Source organism: Herpailurus yagouaroundi, unplaced genomic scaffold (assembly GCF_014898765.1).
Source record: "Herpailurus yagouaroundi ecotype Mexico unplaced genomic scaffold, PumYag 141, whole genome shotgun sequence".
Lineage (NCBI taxonomy): Eukaryota > Metazoa > Chordata > Mammalia > Carnivora > Felidae > Herpailurus > Herpailurus yagouaroundi.
Window position 1 is genome coordinate 26,784,988 of NW_024412396.1, and position 16,375 is coordinate 26,801,362.

Genomic DNA, 16,375 nt, shown 5'->3' on the forward strand with positions numbered 1-16,375 from the left:
TTTTTATTAATACATATACATGGTTCAGAAATGTTTTAAATCAGACAAAAAAGGTATAGTTTAAGATCCTGCATCCCCTTTCAGTTCTCATTACCAATATCAAACAGAAGTCCACTGTTACTAGCTTTCTGTATATCCCTCTCCAGAGTTTCTTTATACATATAAAAGCTTTAAAAAATGCTTATTCTAAACCTTTTCTTTTTTTTTTTTTTAATTTTTTTTCAACGTTTTTATTTATTTATGGGACAGAGACAGAGCATGAACGGGGGAGGGGCAGAGAGAGAGGGAGACACAGAATCGGAAACAGGCTCCAGGCTCCGAGCCATCAGCCCAGAGCCTGACGCGGGGCTCGAACTCACGGACCGTAAGATCGTGACCTGGCTGAAGTCGGACGCTTAACCGACTGCGCCACCCAGGCGCCCCTAAACCTTTTCTTTTAAACACAACACACACTATTCTGCAAACTGCTTTCTTTTTTTCACTTAAAAATGTTTTCTTGGAGCACCTAGCTGGCTCAGTTGATGAAGCATGCGACTCTTGATCTCGGGGTTGTGGGTTCGAGTTCCACACCGGGTATAGACATTACTTAATATCTTTTTTTTTTATTTTCTTAAAAAAAATTTTTTTTAACATTTATTTATTTTCGAGAGACAGAGCATGAGCCGGGGAGGGGCAGAGAGAGAGAGAGAGGAGACACAGAATCCGAAGCAGGCTGCAGGCTCTAAGTAAGCTGTCAGCACAGAGCCTGATGCAGGGCTCGAACCCACAAACTGTAAGATCATGACCTGAGCCGAAGTCAGATGCTCAACCGACTCAGCCACCCAGGCGCCCCAACATTACTTAAAATCTTAAAAAAGTCATCTTCATTGTTGAATGGATGTACTATACTTATTTAACAATTCTTCTATTGATGGTAGAGAGGTTTCTAAAACAATATAAATGCACAAGTACAAAGACAATGAGAAACATAAGGATGTATTTCTAATTATTTTAGTAAAGGAACATAACAGGAAAAAAAAAATCAGGAGGAGGCAAAAAGACAAAGAATAAAGAACAAAATAGAAAGCAAACAGTAGGGGCGCCTGGGTGGCTTAGTCGATTAAGGGTCAGACTCTTGGTTTCAGCTCAGGTCATGATCTCATGGTTCAGGAGTTTGAGCCCTGCATTGGTTACATGCTTACTGCAAGGAGCCTGCTTGGGATTCTCTCTCCCTCTCTCTCTCTGCCCCTCCCCCCACCTCTCTCTCTGTCTCTCTCTCTCTCAAAATAAATAATCTCAAAAAAAAAAAGAAAAAGACAGCAAATAATAAAATGGATAGATTTAAACCCAAATATATCAGAAATTGCATTAAATGTAGTCAATTCTCCAGATTAAATGTAAAGACTGTCAGACTGGAAAATGATATATACACTCCTTTAAAATATTAAAATATAAGGATATAAAAGGATTGAAATAGAATGATGGAAAAAGATTTATCATGCAAGCACTAACCAAAAGAAAGTTGATGTAGTTTTAATATCTCACAGAGAAGGGAAAAAGAAGTTAGAAGTTAAAGGAACATCTGATTACAGTTAATAAAAGGCTCAATTCTGCAGGAAGACATACAGCTTTGTATTTATACTGCCTCATATACGTAAAGCAAAAAATGGCCAAAATAAAAGGAGAATGACACAAGTGCACAAGTATGTGATCTTTTATTTATTAAAAAATAATTTTTTTAATGTTTATTTATTTTTTGAGAGAGGGAGAGAGACAACATGAGTAGGGGAGGGGCAGAGAGAGAGGGAGACACAGAATCCGAGGCAAGCTCCAGGCTCTGAGCTGTCAGCACAGAGCCCTACACGGGGCTGGAACTCATGAACCATGACATCATGACCTGAGCTGAAGTCGGACATTTAACTGACTGAGCCACCCAGGTGCCCTTATTTATTTTAAAAAAAATTTATTTTATTTTATTTTTTTTTTTGAGAGAGAGAGACTAAGTATGAGTGGGGGAGGGGCAGAAAGAGTGGGAGACACAGAATCTGAAGCAGGCTCCAGGCTCTGAGCTATTAGCACAGCTCAAATAGGTCTTAAACTCGTGAACCGTGAGATCATGACCTGAGCCAAAGCTGGACACTTAACCAATTGAGCCACTGAGGTGCCCCACAATTATGTGATTTTTAACAAAACTCTCAGTAATTAAGAAAACAATCACTAAAAAGAGAATTAGTGGGGGCAGCTGGATGGCTCAGTTGGTTAAATGTCTAACTCTTGATTTTCGGCTCTGTGCTGACATCATGCAGCCTGCTTGGGATTCTCTTTCCCTCTCTCAGCTCTCACACTCTCTCTCTCAAAATAAATAAACACTTTTTTAAAAAATTAGTAAACATGCTAAAGATTTGAAAAACATGATTGATGGATGTGATCTAATTAATATTTAGAGAGATGCACTCAACAACTATACAACAAACACTCTTTTAAACTATATATGAAACATTTGTAAATAAAGTGGACCATAAATATGCTGGACCATGAAGCAAGTTTCAACAACATATGTCAAAGGGTTGAGATAATTCAGAATGCTATCTCTGAACATTATGCAAATTAAGCTAGAAAGCAATGACAAAAATATAACCAAAAATCTTCATAGGTCTGGAAATTAATAAGCATTACTTTTAAATAAGGCATTGGTGAAGAAATCACAATGTAAATTAGAACACATTTTGACATGAAAGATAATGAAAATAGTATATAACAAAACTTTTTAGATACAGTTAAAGCCAGATTTAAAGGGAAATTTACTGCCTTAAATACTTATTAGAAAAGAAGAGAAGCTGGGAGGAAAAAAAGCAATATACCAAATTTCCATCTCAAGAAATCATAAAGGGATATACAAATGAATCTCAAAGAAAAACAGAAAAAGAAAAATAATAAAACAGAGAGCAAAGGTATAATAGAGGAGATCAACAGTTAAAACTGGTTCTTTTTTTTATTTATTTTTGAGAGAGAACGCACTCGTGCACAAGAGCATAAGCAGGGGAGGGGCAGAGAGACAGGGAGAGACAGAATCCCAAGCAGGCTCTATGCTACCAGTGCAGAGCCTGACGCAGAGCTGGGTCTCACAACCATGAGATCATGACCCGAGCCCAAATCAAGAGTTGGATGCTTATTAACTGACTAACCCACCCAGGTGTCCCAAGAACTTCTGAGACATGAAAATTACAAGTCAATCCTATTCATCAATAGAGATGTGAGAAAAAGAAAGGAAAGAGAGAGAAGAGCAACAAAATTTTTAAAAATGGAAAAACCAAGGGACAAGTGATCAGGCTCAAGAAGCTGAATCCCAGGCTGACAATGGAAAAAGCCAAGAAACAAATCAATCTACACTGTGTAACCCATAAAAAACTTAAAAACAGCACAAGGTACTGCTAGAAATAGGTTAAGCTGGGGTTAAAAAAAGGAAAAAAGTTCCAGCTGTGAACATGGTAGTAGCTGCTCCTTCCACATCCTAACAGAAAGCCAGAAGTTAATGTTCTATAAAGTGTACGAAAAGGATCTTCAAATTAGGGGAAATGTGGCACAGTTGTAAGTAGGAGAAACATATGTAAAACAGCAATTTAGTAAATGTATGAATTACTGGGTACTAAGCCTCTGCAACCTATTATTCCCATTGGGCTTCCAAAATGCTGACAACCAGCTCTTCACTTTCCAAGCAGGGGAAAAACAAAAAACAAAAAACAAAAAACACCTTTCCTGAAAAATGAGACCAGATGAGGAGGAAAAAAGCTAAACACAGTGAGAATTCCACACAAAATAGCCCCCATACATCATTTTATAAGCCTAACCTCCCACAGAGAACTTCCAATTGGCATTTTCATGCTCTACTATAAAATGTGAACAGACAATATGAACAGACAATTAAGGATCACACGACAGTAATAAACGTCCTTAACAAAAGCTGAAGACAAACCCAACAAATAAAAGAATATTAAAAAAAACAAACAAAAAACCAAGGGGTGCCTGGTGGCTCAGTTGGTTTAGCGTCCGACTTCAGGTGAGGTCATGATCTCGCAGTTCATGGGTTCGAGCCCTGCATCAGGCTCTGTGCTGACAGCTCAGAGCCTGCAGCCTGCTTCAGATTCTGTGCCTCCCTCTCTCTCTCTGCCCCTCCCTGCTTGTACTCTTTCACTCTCTCTCTCAAAAATAAATAAACATAAAAAAAAAAAAACCAAAAACCAGCAAGAAAAGAATACTTTTAAATAAAAATACATCAAAAATACTCTGTTTATAAAGAACTAGAGCAAAAGTTTTTAAAAAGTAACAAAAAAACAAAAACACTTAAAAATTCAGTGGAAGGACTGAAAGATAAAGGAAATCTCTCAGAATATAGAACAAAAGGATTAAAAGTTGAAAAACAGAAAATGCAAAAAAATTGGAGGACCATCCAAGGAGTCCCATATTAAAATTTTTTTTTATGTTTGTTTATTTTTGAGAGAGAGACAGTGAGAGCCAAGTGGAGTTGGGTAGAGAGAGAGGGAGACAGAATCTGAAGCAGGCTCCAGGCTCTGAGCTATCAGCACAGAGCCCAGCGAAGGGCTCGAACTCACAAACCGCAAGATCACACTGTGAGCCAAATTTGGATGCTTAATTTGACTGAGCCACCCAGGCGTCCCCAAGGAGTTCCATATTTAATAAATAAGACTTCCAGAAGAAAACAAACCAAAAAAAAAAAAAATCTGTAAGAAATATTTCAAGAAAATTTATCAGAACTGAAAGATTCCAAATTAAGAGACTCAGAGTATTCAGCCTAATAGATTAAAACATCCTCGCCAACCTACATCATTGTGAAAATTTTGAAAACTGAGAGGAAAAAAATTAAGATCTACAAGTTTACAGAAAGGCAAAAACAAATTTTCAATAAAATATAAACTATCAAAATGACATCAGACTTCTGAAGATCAAATTTGAAAGCTAATGCAATGAACAATGACTTTAAACCTTTCCAAATCAGAATTCTATCAGCCACACAATTAAATAAAACAATTTTTGGGGCGCCTGGGTGGCGCAGTTGGTTAAGCGTCCAACTTCAGCCAGGTCACGATCTCGCGGTCCGTGAGTTCGAGCCCGCGTCAAGCTCTGGGCTGATGGCTCAGAGCCTGGAGCCTGTTTCCGATTCTGTGTCTCCTTCTCTCTCTCTGCCCCTCCCCGGTTCATGCTCTGTCTCTCTCTGTCCCAAAAATAAATAAACGTTGAAAAAAAAAAATTTTTTTTTTACGTATCAAAAACTTCAAAAGCTTTACATCCTATACACGCCTTCTTATGTAGCTTCTAGAGTACACATTCCATCAACTAAGAAAAGAAGTAGGAGATTCAGGACACAGAATCCAACACAGAGAAAGGTAAAGAGAACTTCCAGAATAAAATAAAATGAGATCTTAAGATCTTTAGGGTAACCAATTTAGAACAAAGTAGGTCAAAATCTCAGGAGAGACTTCTGCAAGATACGGATAGAATTCCAATGTGTCTGAACACACCTGGAAGAGGAAGGTAAATGAAACAAGACAATTACCACCTTCACGAAGACAAAAAGCTGAGCAGGGAAGGAAAAGAAACAGTGTTATATGACTCAGCTGTGACTACAATAAAATATTACTGTATATTAATGCTGGATATCTACCTTGACAAAATTACGTCCCTTTACTGGGAGGCTGGCTGGTGTGTATCTGTGTAATGGAGCACCAAATGGAAAGAATAAAATCTTCATCTTCCATAGTGGGAAGTCATTGACAGAGTATAAAACAGAAAATACCAAGAAGCAGCAATATAAGCACATTACTAAGAGGAAAGGAGGTAAATACCAAAACAATTAGCTAAAAGAGCTAAAAATAGTTTCCATAAAAGAGGCAATAGGACTAGGGGTAAAATACTGCAAGGCTACTGGTTTTTGCAACAAGCTTTGTAGAACTGCTTGATTTTTCTAAACAATGTACATGTATAATTTTAATTAAAAAACAAAAAAAACCTATATTTTTAAAAGGTAGAACACTTACCAGTATACTTTTCTTGCTTTCTGAATAGAGGTAACTGTTTGGACTTCTTTTAACGTTTGCTTTGTTTTTTTTTCTGCTGATTTAAATGCCTATTTATAAGAAAAAAGTTTTAAAATAATTTGTTGACAATGTATTTAAATAACACTAGGTAAATAAGACAAGAAATTATTTTTAAACGTCACAAAATGGCAACTATTTACATACATACACCATATACACACAAAATAAAGATTTGTGCCTTAAATATTAAAATAATTTAAGTCAAAGGTTAATGTATACAAATATTTGCTCAAGACCTACAAATTTTAAAAAGTTTCATTTGTTAACAGATACTGAGTATCTATCATACGATAGGTTCTGGGCTAGATGCTGGGACACAATAGTGAATAAGAGGAAGTTCTCACTCTCACCCTACTAGAGGGTCGAGGAGAAGACATGAATATCAAACACATAATCATTCAAATAAACACGTTAAGTGCTTCTAAGGATGCTATGAGAATATAACAAGAGAACCTAACTTATAAATGCTTATGGTCAAAGAAGGTATTTCTAAGGAAATGGCATTTAGGCTGAAGTTTGAAGGGTAAATGGAATTATCAAGGCAAAGAATAGGAAGAGCACTATAAGCAAAAAGAAAAGGCCAACTTCACCAAGAAAGTAGTGATTACACAGTAAAATGTCAAGAAATGAGGTTGGAGAGAGAGATAGAAGACAAGTCATGAGGGCCACTCATTTAACAGATACACATATTTTTAATGTTTATTTATTTTTGAGAGAGAGCGTGCGTGGGCAAGTGAAGGAGGGGTTGGGGGATGGGTGGTGGACAGAGGATCTGAAGCAGGCTCTGTGCTGACAGCAGAGAGCCCCATGCCGGGCTCGAACTCACCAACTATGAGATCATGAACTGACACGAAGTTGGACCAAAGTTGGATGCTTAACCAACTGAGATTCCCAGGCACCCCTCATTTAACAGATATTAATGTTACTATGTTCAAGGCAATATTCTAGGGGCTGGGACAAAGCAATGAACAAAACAAAGATCTTACTTTCATACAATCTACATTCTAGAGGAAAGACAGATCAACATATGTTGGGAGGGGTGTTTTTTAAGAAGAAAAATAAAGCAGAATAAGAGGGAGTGGTTGAGGGTACTACTATTCTTTTTTAATGTTTATTTGAGAGAGAGAGAGAGAGAGAGAGAGAGAGAGAGAGAGAGGACACCAGCAGGGGAGGGGCAGAGAGAGGGAGAGAGAGAATCCCAAGCAGGTTCCATGCTGCCAGTGCAGAGCCTGATGCAGGGCTCAAACTCATGAACCATGAAATCATGACCTAAGCGGAATCAAGAGTTGGCCCCTTAACCAACTAAGCTTACTAAGTAGTACTACTTTTAGTAAATATGGTCAAAAAGGCCTGTCTGGGGCATCTGGGTGGCTCAGTTGGCTAAGTGTCTGACTTTGGCGCAAGTCATGATCCTGCAGCTCGTGAGTTCAAGCCCCACATTGGGCTCTCTGCTATCAGCTCTGAACCGGCTTTGGTTCCTGTCTCCTACTCTCTCTGCCCCTCCCCAGCTCGTACTTTCTCTGTCTCAAAAATAAATAATAACATCAAAAAAAGGGGCACCTGGGTGGCTCAGTCGGTTAAGTGTCTGACTTCAGCTCAGGTCATGCTCTCACCATTTGTGCATTCGAGCCTGCATCAGGCTCTGTGCTGATAGCTCAGAGCCTGGAGCCTGCTTTAGATTCTGTGTCTCCCTCTCCCTCTATCCCTCTCCCACTTAAGCTCTCTCTCTCTCTCTCTCTCTCTCTCAAAAATAAATAAACATTAAAAAAAATTTTTTTTAAAGAAAGGCCTCTCTGATAAAGTCTCATTTTAGTAGACATGCCAATGAATGGAAGGATCAAACCATGGAAACTTTAAGGGAAAAACATTCTCTGTAGAAAGAGCAACAAACACAAATGCCCCGAGAAGGCAGCATGCATCACTGTTAAAGGAACACCTAAGATCCCAGTGTCGCTGAAAAGAGTGTAGCAAGAGGAATTCAGGTGATTAAATTGGAGGGGAGTGGATCAGGTAGGACCTTACAGGGCAGGAGAAGGGCTTTGACGTGTCTTGATAAGATGGGAAGCAAATGGATTTTGAACAAAGAGAAGTAACTTCATTTTTTATTTAAAAGGATCACTATGGCTACTGTTTGAAGAACAGACTGTAGGGGGGGAAGGGTAGAAGGCAGAGACCCAAGAAGAGGCTACTGTTACAGTCTATGTGAACAGAAATGACGGGGGCCGGGATTATTGAGAAGTGGTCAGATTCTGGTTCTACTCTACAAAAGACCTACAAGGATTTGCTGATGGACTGGATATAATTTATGAGAGAAAAGCCTAGGATGACTCCAATACTTTTAACTCAAGCAAAGGGAAAAAGGAAGGTGCTATTTATAGCATGGGGAAGACTGGGGAAGGAGCAGGTTTGGGGAAGAAAATAAACACTGGAAATACATATAATTACAGCAAAATTAAGTTTGAAAGTTATTTCTGAATTAGAAAACCTCATTTAAACGAAATAATTAAAGCCACTCATTTAAAGCAGAGAAAAAACAATTCACATTCACTCTAAGAAATAGTAAGTACCTTCTCAGCAGCTTCAACGGTCTTTTGTGTTTTCTTAGCAGCATACCTCTTGTGATCATAGTATCTAGAAAAATGCATTTCTCTTAATTTTAAGTAAAATTAAGCTATTAAAATTTTAAGTAAAATTAATCTATTCTTTAGCTTTCTATTTATGTTACTTCTAATTTTACACATTCAAATCATATGGAACAAATTTTGCACATTATGCAACTTTGTTTTGTATGTTTTGAAAACAAAGTTGTATAATGCACAAAGATTTTAAAGTGTTTTCACCCCAAAGCACATACATACGTAATATATATACATATATTATCCTTAGTATCCTGATTTATTGCAGATATTTTACTTACAATTCATACTTAACACTTACTTTTTGGCATTGGCATATGCTGACAAGCTGAGATCAACATCAACAAGTAATGGCCTATTTTTTTGAGGCTTCTGCAGCTGTTTATTCTTTTGCTTTTTCTTTTTTCCTTTTGGTGCTTCGGTTTCATTTTTTTCAACAGTGATGTCACCATCAACATCGTCATCTTCCTCCTCTGATAACAAGTATGGATTTCTATTAAAAATATTCAATAGTATTTCACTAATGTCAATGACATCACTTTTTTATTTTCAATTTTTTTCCTCAATGAAATTATAAAGTTATTTGCAGTATTTAAATAGTTGCATTATTTTAGTGTAAATAATGTTTTTTCTGTATCTTCAAGGATAAACTTCCAAATACAAGAGAAAAAATTTTAAATGAATACAGTGAACAATTAAACAGCAAAATAAAAACAAGCATTAACTGCTTAACTAAGAATCAAACTCACCTTAGTAGCATTGTAACATGGTTTGTTTGTAGTTTTAATTCTTTAATTGCACTTGCAACAGGGTCTCCTTGAGCTTGGGCTTCTTTCACAATTAACCCAATTTCTGTCCAATCTATCTGGTTGGCTAAAGCACTTCGAACAACCTGAATAGCTCTGTCAACTATCTGTAGGTTCATTTCTATGAGCTCTCCTTTAAGTTTGTCTATTTCCTTAAGAAACAAAAACAGTTACTGTAATACCATGTTAAAGTTATGTTTTTAGTTTTTATTTTAATTCCACTTACTTAACATACAATGTTTTATTTAAAGTTACCATTTTTGAAATCTGGGAAAAAGCTAAACAGAATACCTGAGCCTGTTGAAGAGCTTCTAATCTGTTTTCATGATCCTTCCGGACGTTATCTAATTTCTTCAATGCTTGTTTTTCCTTTTGTGGGCAAAACATATTTTTTAAAAATTAGTTTTCTTCTGCCTTCTGCACCTTTCCTCTCTTACATCCTGAAACTCTCCCTCCTCCACTTCAACCCCACAATCCTGTCTGAGGTTCCTGCAGTCCAACACCCAGGTCTAACCTACCCCAAAGTGTTTCAAGCTCCCAAATTACCTCTCCGCACTACCTACTTCCCATTCCCTATATAGGAATGTATTCTGACTACAAGACATTTTCTTCTTATCACATAACTGTAAAGTTTTAGGGAAATGCATTCTTAAAGAACACAAATTACCAAAAGAGCTTCTTTTTAAGTTATTGCTGCTTTTAATTTTCTCAGTATTATTTCTACAGAGTACTCTTTTTCTTAAATTAATGCCACAAAGTCTCACAGTAGTCAATTTACCTTCTATATAGCATTTTAGCATGTATCATTTGCATTTCAAGGTTATTGATTTGAGGCAAATTTTCTAACACTAGTAACAGAATCATCAGTTAATGAAGGTTTGAATCATGGGATGTAGTATTTAAAAGATTTGAATCATAAGAATGGTGACTATTAAAAGAACACACAGTGATTACTAAAATAATTCATGAATATTCTGATGCACATAAAAACATGCAATCCAATGTTACTGCTAAATATGTTTACTAGCTAAAGTGCTGCCACCGTGTGGCAGGCACACTATTTAATTCACTCAATCCACCAGCTTTGAAATTGTGCTGTTAATTTTTTTAAACAGAGGGGAGGGCACAGAGATTCATATAATTCCAAACTTTTGCACACGTACTTCAAGAATTTATTAATATTTTTGAAAAATTAAATCCTCTTCAAATCAAGAGTGACTGTGGCTAATTTCTAAAACAACTCTGTGGCAATGCTCCAAAATCATGGTCAAATGTACCGAGAAACAGAGCATATTAAAACTTCCTGTGGAGTTTGAAAGCCCACTTAGAATAAAACCCAGTTTAATGAAACATACACTTATTTGTACAGAAAGAACGTTTCCCTTTCTTTTGGCCTACTTAAAAATCTCCTTGGAACAATGTTCCCTTAATAGCAAAGGTTGAAAAGCTTTGGGTTGCTGTAATAACCCATATTACACTAGGGAATAAATAACAGGACTCACCTTCCCATTGTATTTTCCATTTTAGAGAATATCTTACATACAGATGGAACAAACGAGGGAATGCTTTTCAACAATGAGATCTCCCCTGGACCATTATCAGTGAGCCAAGGGATCAGGGCATTCCCATACTACCGCTGAAACGTCACCAATTCCTATATGAAAGCATCGTCTACACAGCAAATCACACCAAGCCTAGTTAGTTTAATGTTTTTAACAATACCATACCTGTTGTAAAGCTTTTAAATCTATTTTCTGACCTTCTATCTTGGAATAAAATTCATCCACGGCCTTATTTAAAAAACAGAAAAAGACAGTAACTGGTTAAAAAAAAAAAAAACAGGGTCTCTACTTCAACTTAGATACACAGAATTTTAGAGTTCATTTTGTTTCATAACACTACCCAAAGAACTTGAACAGATTCCCAGGAAATGCATTATATAGCTCAAAGGGCCAAAAATCAAATTAAGTTCAAACTTTTGGTCCTTCATCTTGAAATAAAGTGACAATAAAAATTTCCAACAGTTTTTATTTGTGACTGCAATGATCTTTAATGCTCAGATACAGTGATTGTAAACCAAAAATATTTTTAATTTATCAATCAAATCAAGTTGGTATTAATTTAATAACTCATATCATACTAACTGGTCAAAAAAACAGAATTGGAAAACCCACCTTGTCAAATGATTCAAATTCTATATATGGACATTGTGAATGTTGAGAAAACAAGAAAGGATGAAATTCCTCATACCTGCAAAACATATTTATTGTATCATTCAAGAACATTAATAAATATCCAAAGTAAACTGACTCATGCCTACATGCTTACGTGAGTATGTCTTCAGTTGGTTTATCTACTTCCAAGCTTGGTTTTATTTCTCTTTTCTGAATGATGTACCCCTACAAAAATCCAATATTAAAATTCATTTCTCTTCATAGTTAAGATGTATCTTCCATGACTGATCCCGATTTTATTAAACTTACAAAATTATTCTAGTTTTAAATAATCTGCTGCATTTGTCTATTGATTGTATCAATTCTCAAAATGATGTTTCTAGGCTCAATAAGTATTATTAAATAATACTTTTTTTCATATGGACAAGAAAAATAAGGAATAAAGAAAATTAAAACTAGTGATTTGATAAAATGATGGGATTATCCGTGTACATTTTGCTTTTTTCTTCCTAATTTTAGATATTCTGCAACTTTAAAAAGTCAATAGCACTTTACTTTCAGGAGAAAAAGTCTTAGGTTTACTTTGTTGGTAAGAAATTTTAATTCATTTTAAAAACTGGGCAGGTGTACCTGCACTGAATTTAGCTGGAATTAATCAGAACTTCCTCTGAACTTCTAGTATAAAGTTATACTTTGAATAGGGAACAAAAACAAGATATGAGATGATTCAGAGGATGTTTTCCTATTAGAGTGATGTAAATTGCTAATTTTTTAATTAAGTGCTAGCAATTAAAAAGTATTTCTCTAAATGAAATCAACCTAAGAGGAATTATTTTCAAATTCCTCAACTTTCCTGGTATGCCAATTGTGACCTGACCTAGTACTTTCTATAAAAAGAAGAGAAGAAGGGCGCCTGGGAGGCTCAGTCAGCTAAGCATGTCACTCTTGATTTCAGCTCAGGTCATGACCTCAGGGTTCATGAGATCAAGCCCCATGTCAGGCTCTGTGCTGACAGGGCAGAAGTCTGCTTGGGATTCTCTTTCCTCCTCTCTCTCTCTCTCTGACCCTCCCCTTGTTTGCATGCTCTTGCATGTGCATTCTCTCCCTCTCTCAAAATAAACTTAAAAAAAAAAAGGAACAGAAGAAAAATTACAACCCAACAGCAATTAGAAAAAAAAACCAAAAAACCCTAGAATAAGCATATTACAGATGTTGAATTTCCAAATTAACAAAAAGCTTACATGTAGTGATACCTAATTAACTGTGAATTCTGAAAATCTAAAGAAATAAAACCACAATATACAATAGTACAATATACAATAATAATATGTAGTACTACCTTTCCACTGAAGTTGGATGTTGTTTTCATATAGTCTTCTGCTTTCTGCAGACAAACAAGTACTTTTTCAAGGTCTAACAGAACAAAATGGAAAAAAGGAATGCCAATCAAGTGTCAATTAACTATTACAAAACCATACTGAAAACAGAAAAGTGCTTAGGAAATAATAAAAGTGTTCAAGAAAATTAAATATAGTTACTTCGTGTTTATAATCAGTATATGTAAATAAGAATATGTTTTGGCCAGCTTGTGATCCCAATAGTTTTTTACTGAATCCATCTTTACCCTCATGATGTTAAAGATACTTTGTTTATATACTAAATTCCCATATATACGTGGGCCTGTTTCTGAATTTTTCATTTTGTACTTTTTCAAAAACTATTAGGTTCTTAATATACCTTTATCTGTAAAAGGGTTATTCTCCATCACTACTATTATTTTCCAGAGTTTTCCTGAACATTTTCACATGCTTTTATTCCACAGTATTTATTTAAAAAACCAGAACACTGCAATTGCAAAAACAATACCACCTGTTGGCATTTTGATCAGGATTGCACTGAATTAGTATGTCAAACACAAAATCACTCACTAAAACATTAATTTGTATTTTTAAACATAAAAACATTTACAGCATAAAAATTAATATCCCCAAATCTTAACTGATATGTAATCCCAAAATATAAACACGAAGAATATATTTTTGTAATTTTACATGAGAATCTGCAAATAAATTTGTCAAAAGCCAAGTCTTCCTTTTCCCTTATATTTCCTCTAATTTTTTACTGTCCTAATCTGGCAATTTAGTTAGATTCCCTTAAGTAGTTACAAAAGCCTAATTCATCACATAGACACACTACAGTTCTTATAGAATTAAAATGCATGAATAAAGCTATTACTAAAAGCACTCCAACTTCTTAGTCAGAAGGTGAATAACTCAAGTACATCAAGTGTTATACCAGATCCTACCTCAAGTATGGTAACCACTTCAATTATTCAGGAAAGGAGAATACTGTAAAGTTGAAAAGTACTAAGGTAGGTCAAGAGACTGAACTGTGAGTTACCAGGGATAAAGTGCCACATTAGAGCAGGAAGCCAGAAATACCATATGGATAGAACATTCATAGACCTGGGGCACCTGGGTGGCTAAGTTGGTTAAGCGTCTGACTCAAGTCATGATCTCACAGTTCATGGATCAAGCCCCATGTCCCTCTCTGCCCCTCCCCTGCTCACATTATTTCTCTCTCAAAATAAATAAACAAACAAACATAAAAAAAATTAATAGATCAAATATTTTATAGTTTTTACAGATTTACTACCTGCTCACTTTTATTACTTTCCCAGAAAGAATTTTCATAGTTTTTTGAAAAAGGAAATACATGAAAATGGGCAAAAATTGTAGCATGCAGGCATACCTTTACTTTCAAATTTTTCATCCACTTTGACATTGCCAGAGAATCCATTTTCTATAAGACAGTGTTCAATGAGAGCTGGTCCATAGGCTATAAAAGCAGAAGATATTATTTTTAGTATTCCCCTATATAATATTCAAAATATAATACGAAATTTACATCCCAATATAAATATCTACTCAGAAGTCAATGAAAATAACAATTTACTTATTTTGCTTTTTATGATTTTATTTTACTTATTTTGAAATGTAATTAGAAATGATAATTCCAGTACTTACAAAAACTTGAGACTACAACTGCAGAAGTCAGTGCATAAATTTTATAAGAATTTAATGGAATTGAGCCACATATAAAGGATTTCAAATCAGGAATGAAAGACTGCTTTAGTATCCAAAAACTGGTTAATACAATACCCCATATTAATAAATTAATTTTAAAAATCCAAACTTAACAATTTTATGTATGCTATACTAACAGTTGGAAAGCTGTAAAGGTAACTTATTAATGCATTCTAATTTCAGAAGAGAGGACAAGTGACTCCCTAATGCCCAGTAACTGAGGATACGTGCCTGCCCAAGTCCTCTCCAGACTCATCAGTATAGGGATGAGTAATGATTTTTCAAGTATAAGTTTATTGGATTATCTTTATCCTGATTGAAAGTACCTGACAGATTCTGGGGTACCCTGAGACACACCAATTAAAAACAAAAACAAAAACAAAAACTCAAGTGGTTATTAAATCAAAGATTCACAATGAAAAGAAAAAAAACACAATTTCTCAGAATAGTACACTAGCACTAAAATGCTAGGTAACATACTATCAGTTTATTTAGCTGTATTGCTTTTAAATAAAAGCTAACACATAAAGGTCAAACTTCATGTGGTATAACAAATTCCTCTTTCCTTAAAAATAAATTCTTATTTATTCAAAAGATAATTTTAAGCTCCCTTCTACATTATCAAGTTGTTGTAATACTCTCGAGCTATAAAAGATTTAAATATATTCCTGAAAACTACATTTTCTTGCAAACATTTCATTGCTCTATTTAGGCTTACTCACGAAGTAATGGATTAAGAACTCTCTTCAGTAGTTCACCTTTAGGTGCACTGGCTATTATTTCAGTCAGTCTGTGAAAACAAAATTGACACGCCTCTCATTATCTTTTATTTAATAAAACTTACAGCAATATTCATATTTACAATACTTTCATTTCCATCAAATTGCCTAATCATCACAATACTCTAACATACAAGAAGAATTAGTTCACTTTGTAGGTAAGAAAATGGGTCATAAAAATAATTTACCCAAGGGTAGTAGGTTCCTGAGCAGCAGACTAGGACCTGAAAACAAGTCTTCTAAGAAAAATCAATACTTTTCAACTTAGTCATATTGTTTATTGAAAATGTGCCCATATGTGTTAAGAAAGAGATGTTCCTATATAACAGGTAAATGTTTGTAGAGCTTGGTGATAGATCTTAATACCTGGAATGGCTTTACCTAATTATGCATTTAGTAAGAGCTCTTAAGGATGCTGTTTGGCCACTCTGATCCCCAGATCAGCAGCACAAACATCACCTGAGAACTTGTAAGAACTGAAAATTCCTGGGCTCTACACCAGATCCACTGAATCAGAAACTGGAAGCAGGGGCAGGATATGTTTTATCAAGCCCTCCAGGTGAATGTGACGCATGCTAAACTTTGAGAACCTCTGCTACAGCTATTAGCAAAACCTTCCAGCCAGAAGAGTACCTAAAATCAGCACCTTATCCTATGGTACTCCCTTTTCTTAGCTAAACCATTTCCATTTGTACTCTGTGCAAGATAGCCATCTGTCTTCCCACAGAATAGCTAGTAAGTTCCCTCACTTTACCAAGAAATCATCAACACCTGAAGTAACACCAGACTTAGATTAAAAAGA

The 16,375-nt window shown here is 35.5% G+C and overlaps 1 protein-coding gene across 2 annotated transcripts in view; it reads right to left on the reverse strand.

Moving 5' to 3' along the window:
- NEMF (nuclear export mediator factor) overlaps positions 1-16,375 on the reverse strand; it is a 57,786-nt gene that overhangs the window by 29,870 nt on the left and 11,541 nt on the right. For both annotated transcript variants that reach the window (XM_040477074.1, XM_040477075.1), the window contains exons 6-16: positions 15,517-15,584; positions 14,460-14,546; positions 13,048-13,121; positions 11,863-11,933; positions 11,709-11,784; positions 11,262-11,324; positions 9,826-9,903; positions 9,478-9,686; positions 9,030-9,221; positions 8,660-8,723; positions 6,033-6,121 (exon numbers count right to left, since the gene is read on the reverse strand). In XM_040477074.1, coding sequence (XP_040333008.1) covers positions 6,033-6,121; positions 8,660-8,723; positions 9,030-9,221; positions 9,478-9,686; positions 9,826-9,903; positions 11,262-11,324; positions 11,709-11,784; positions 11,863-11,933; positions 13,048-13,121; positions 14,460-14,546; positions 15,517-15,584 — 1,071 coding nt within the window. The remainder of the gene's footprint in view (positions 1-6,032; positions 6,122-8,659; positions 8,724-9,029; positions 9,222-9,477; positions 9,687-9,825; positions 9,904-11,261; positions 11,325-11,708; positions 11,785-11,862; positions 11,934-13,047; positions 13,122-14,459; positions 14,547-15,516; positions 15,585-16,375) is intronic.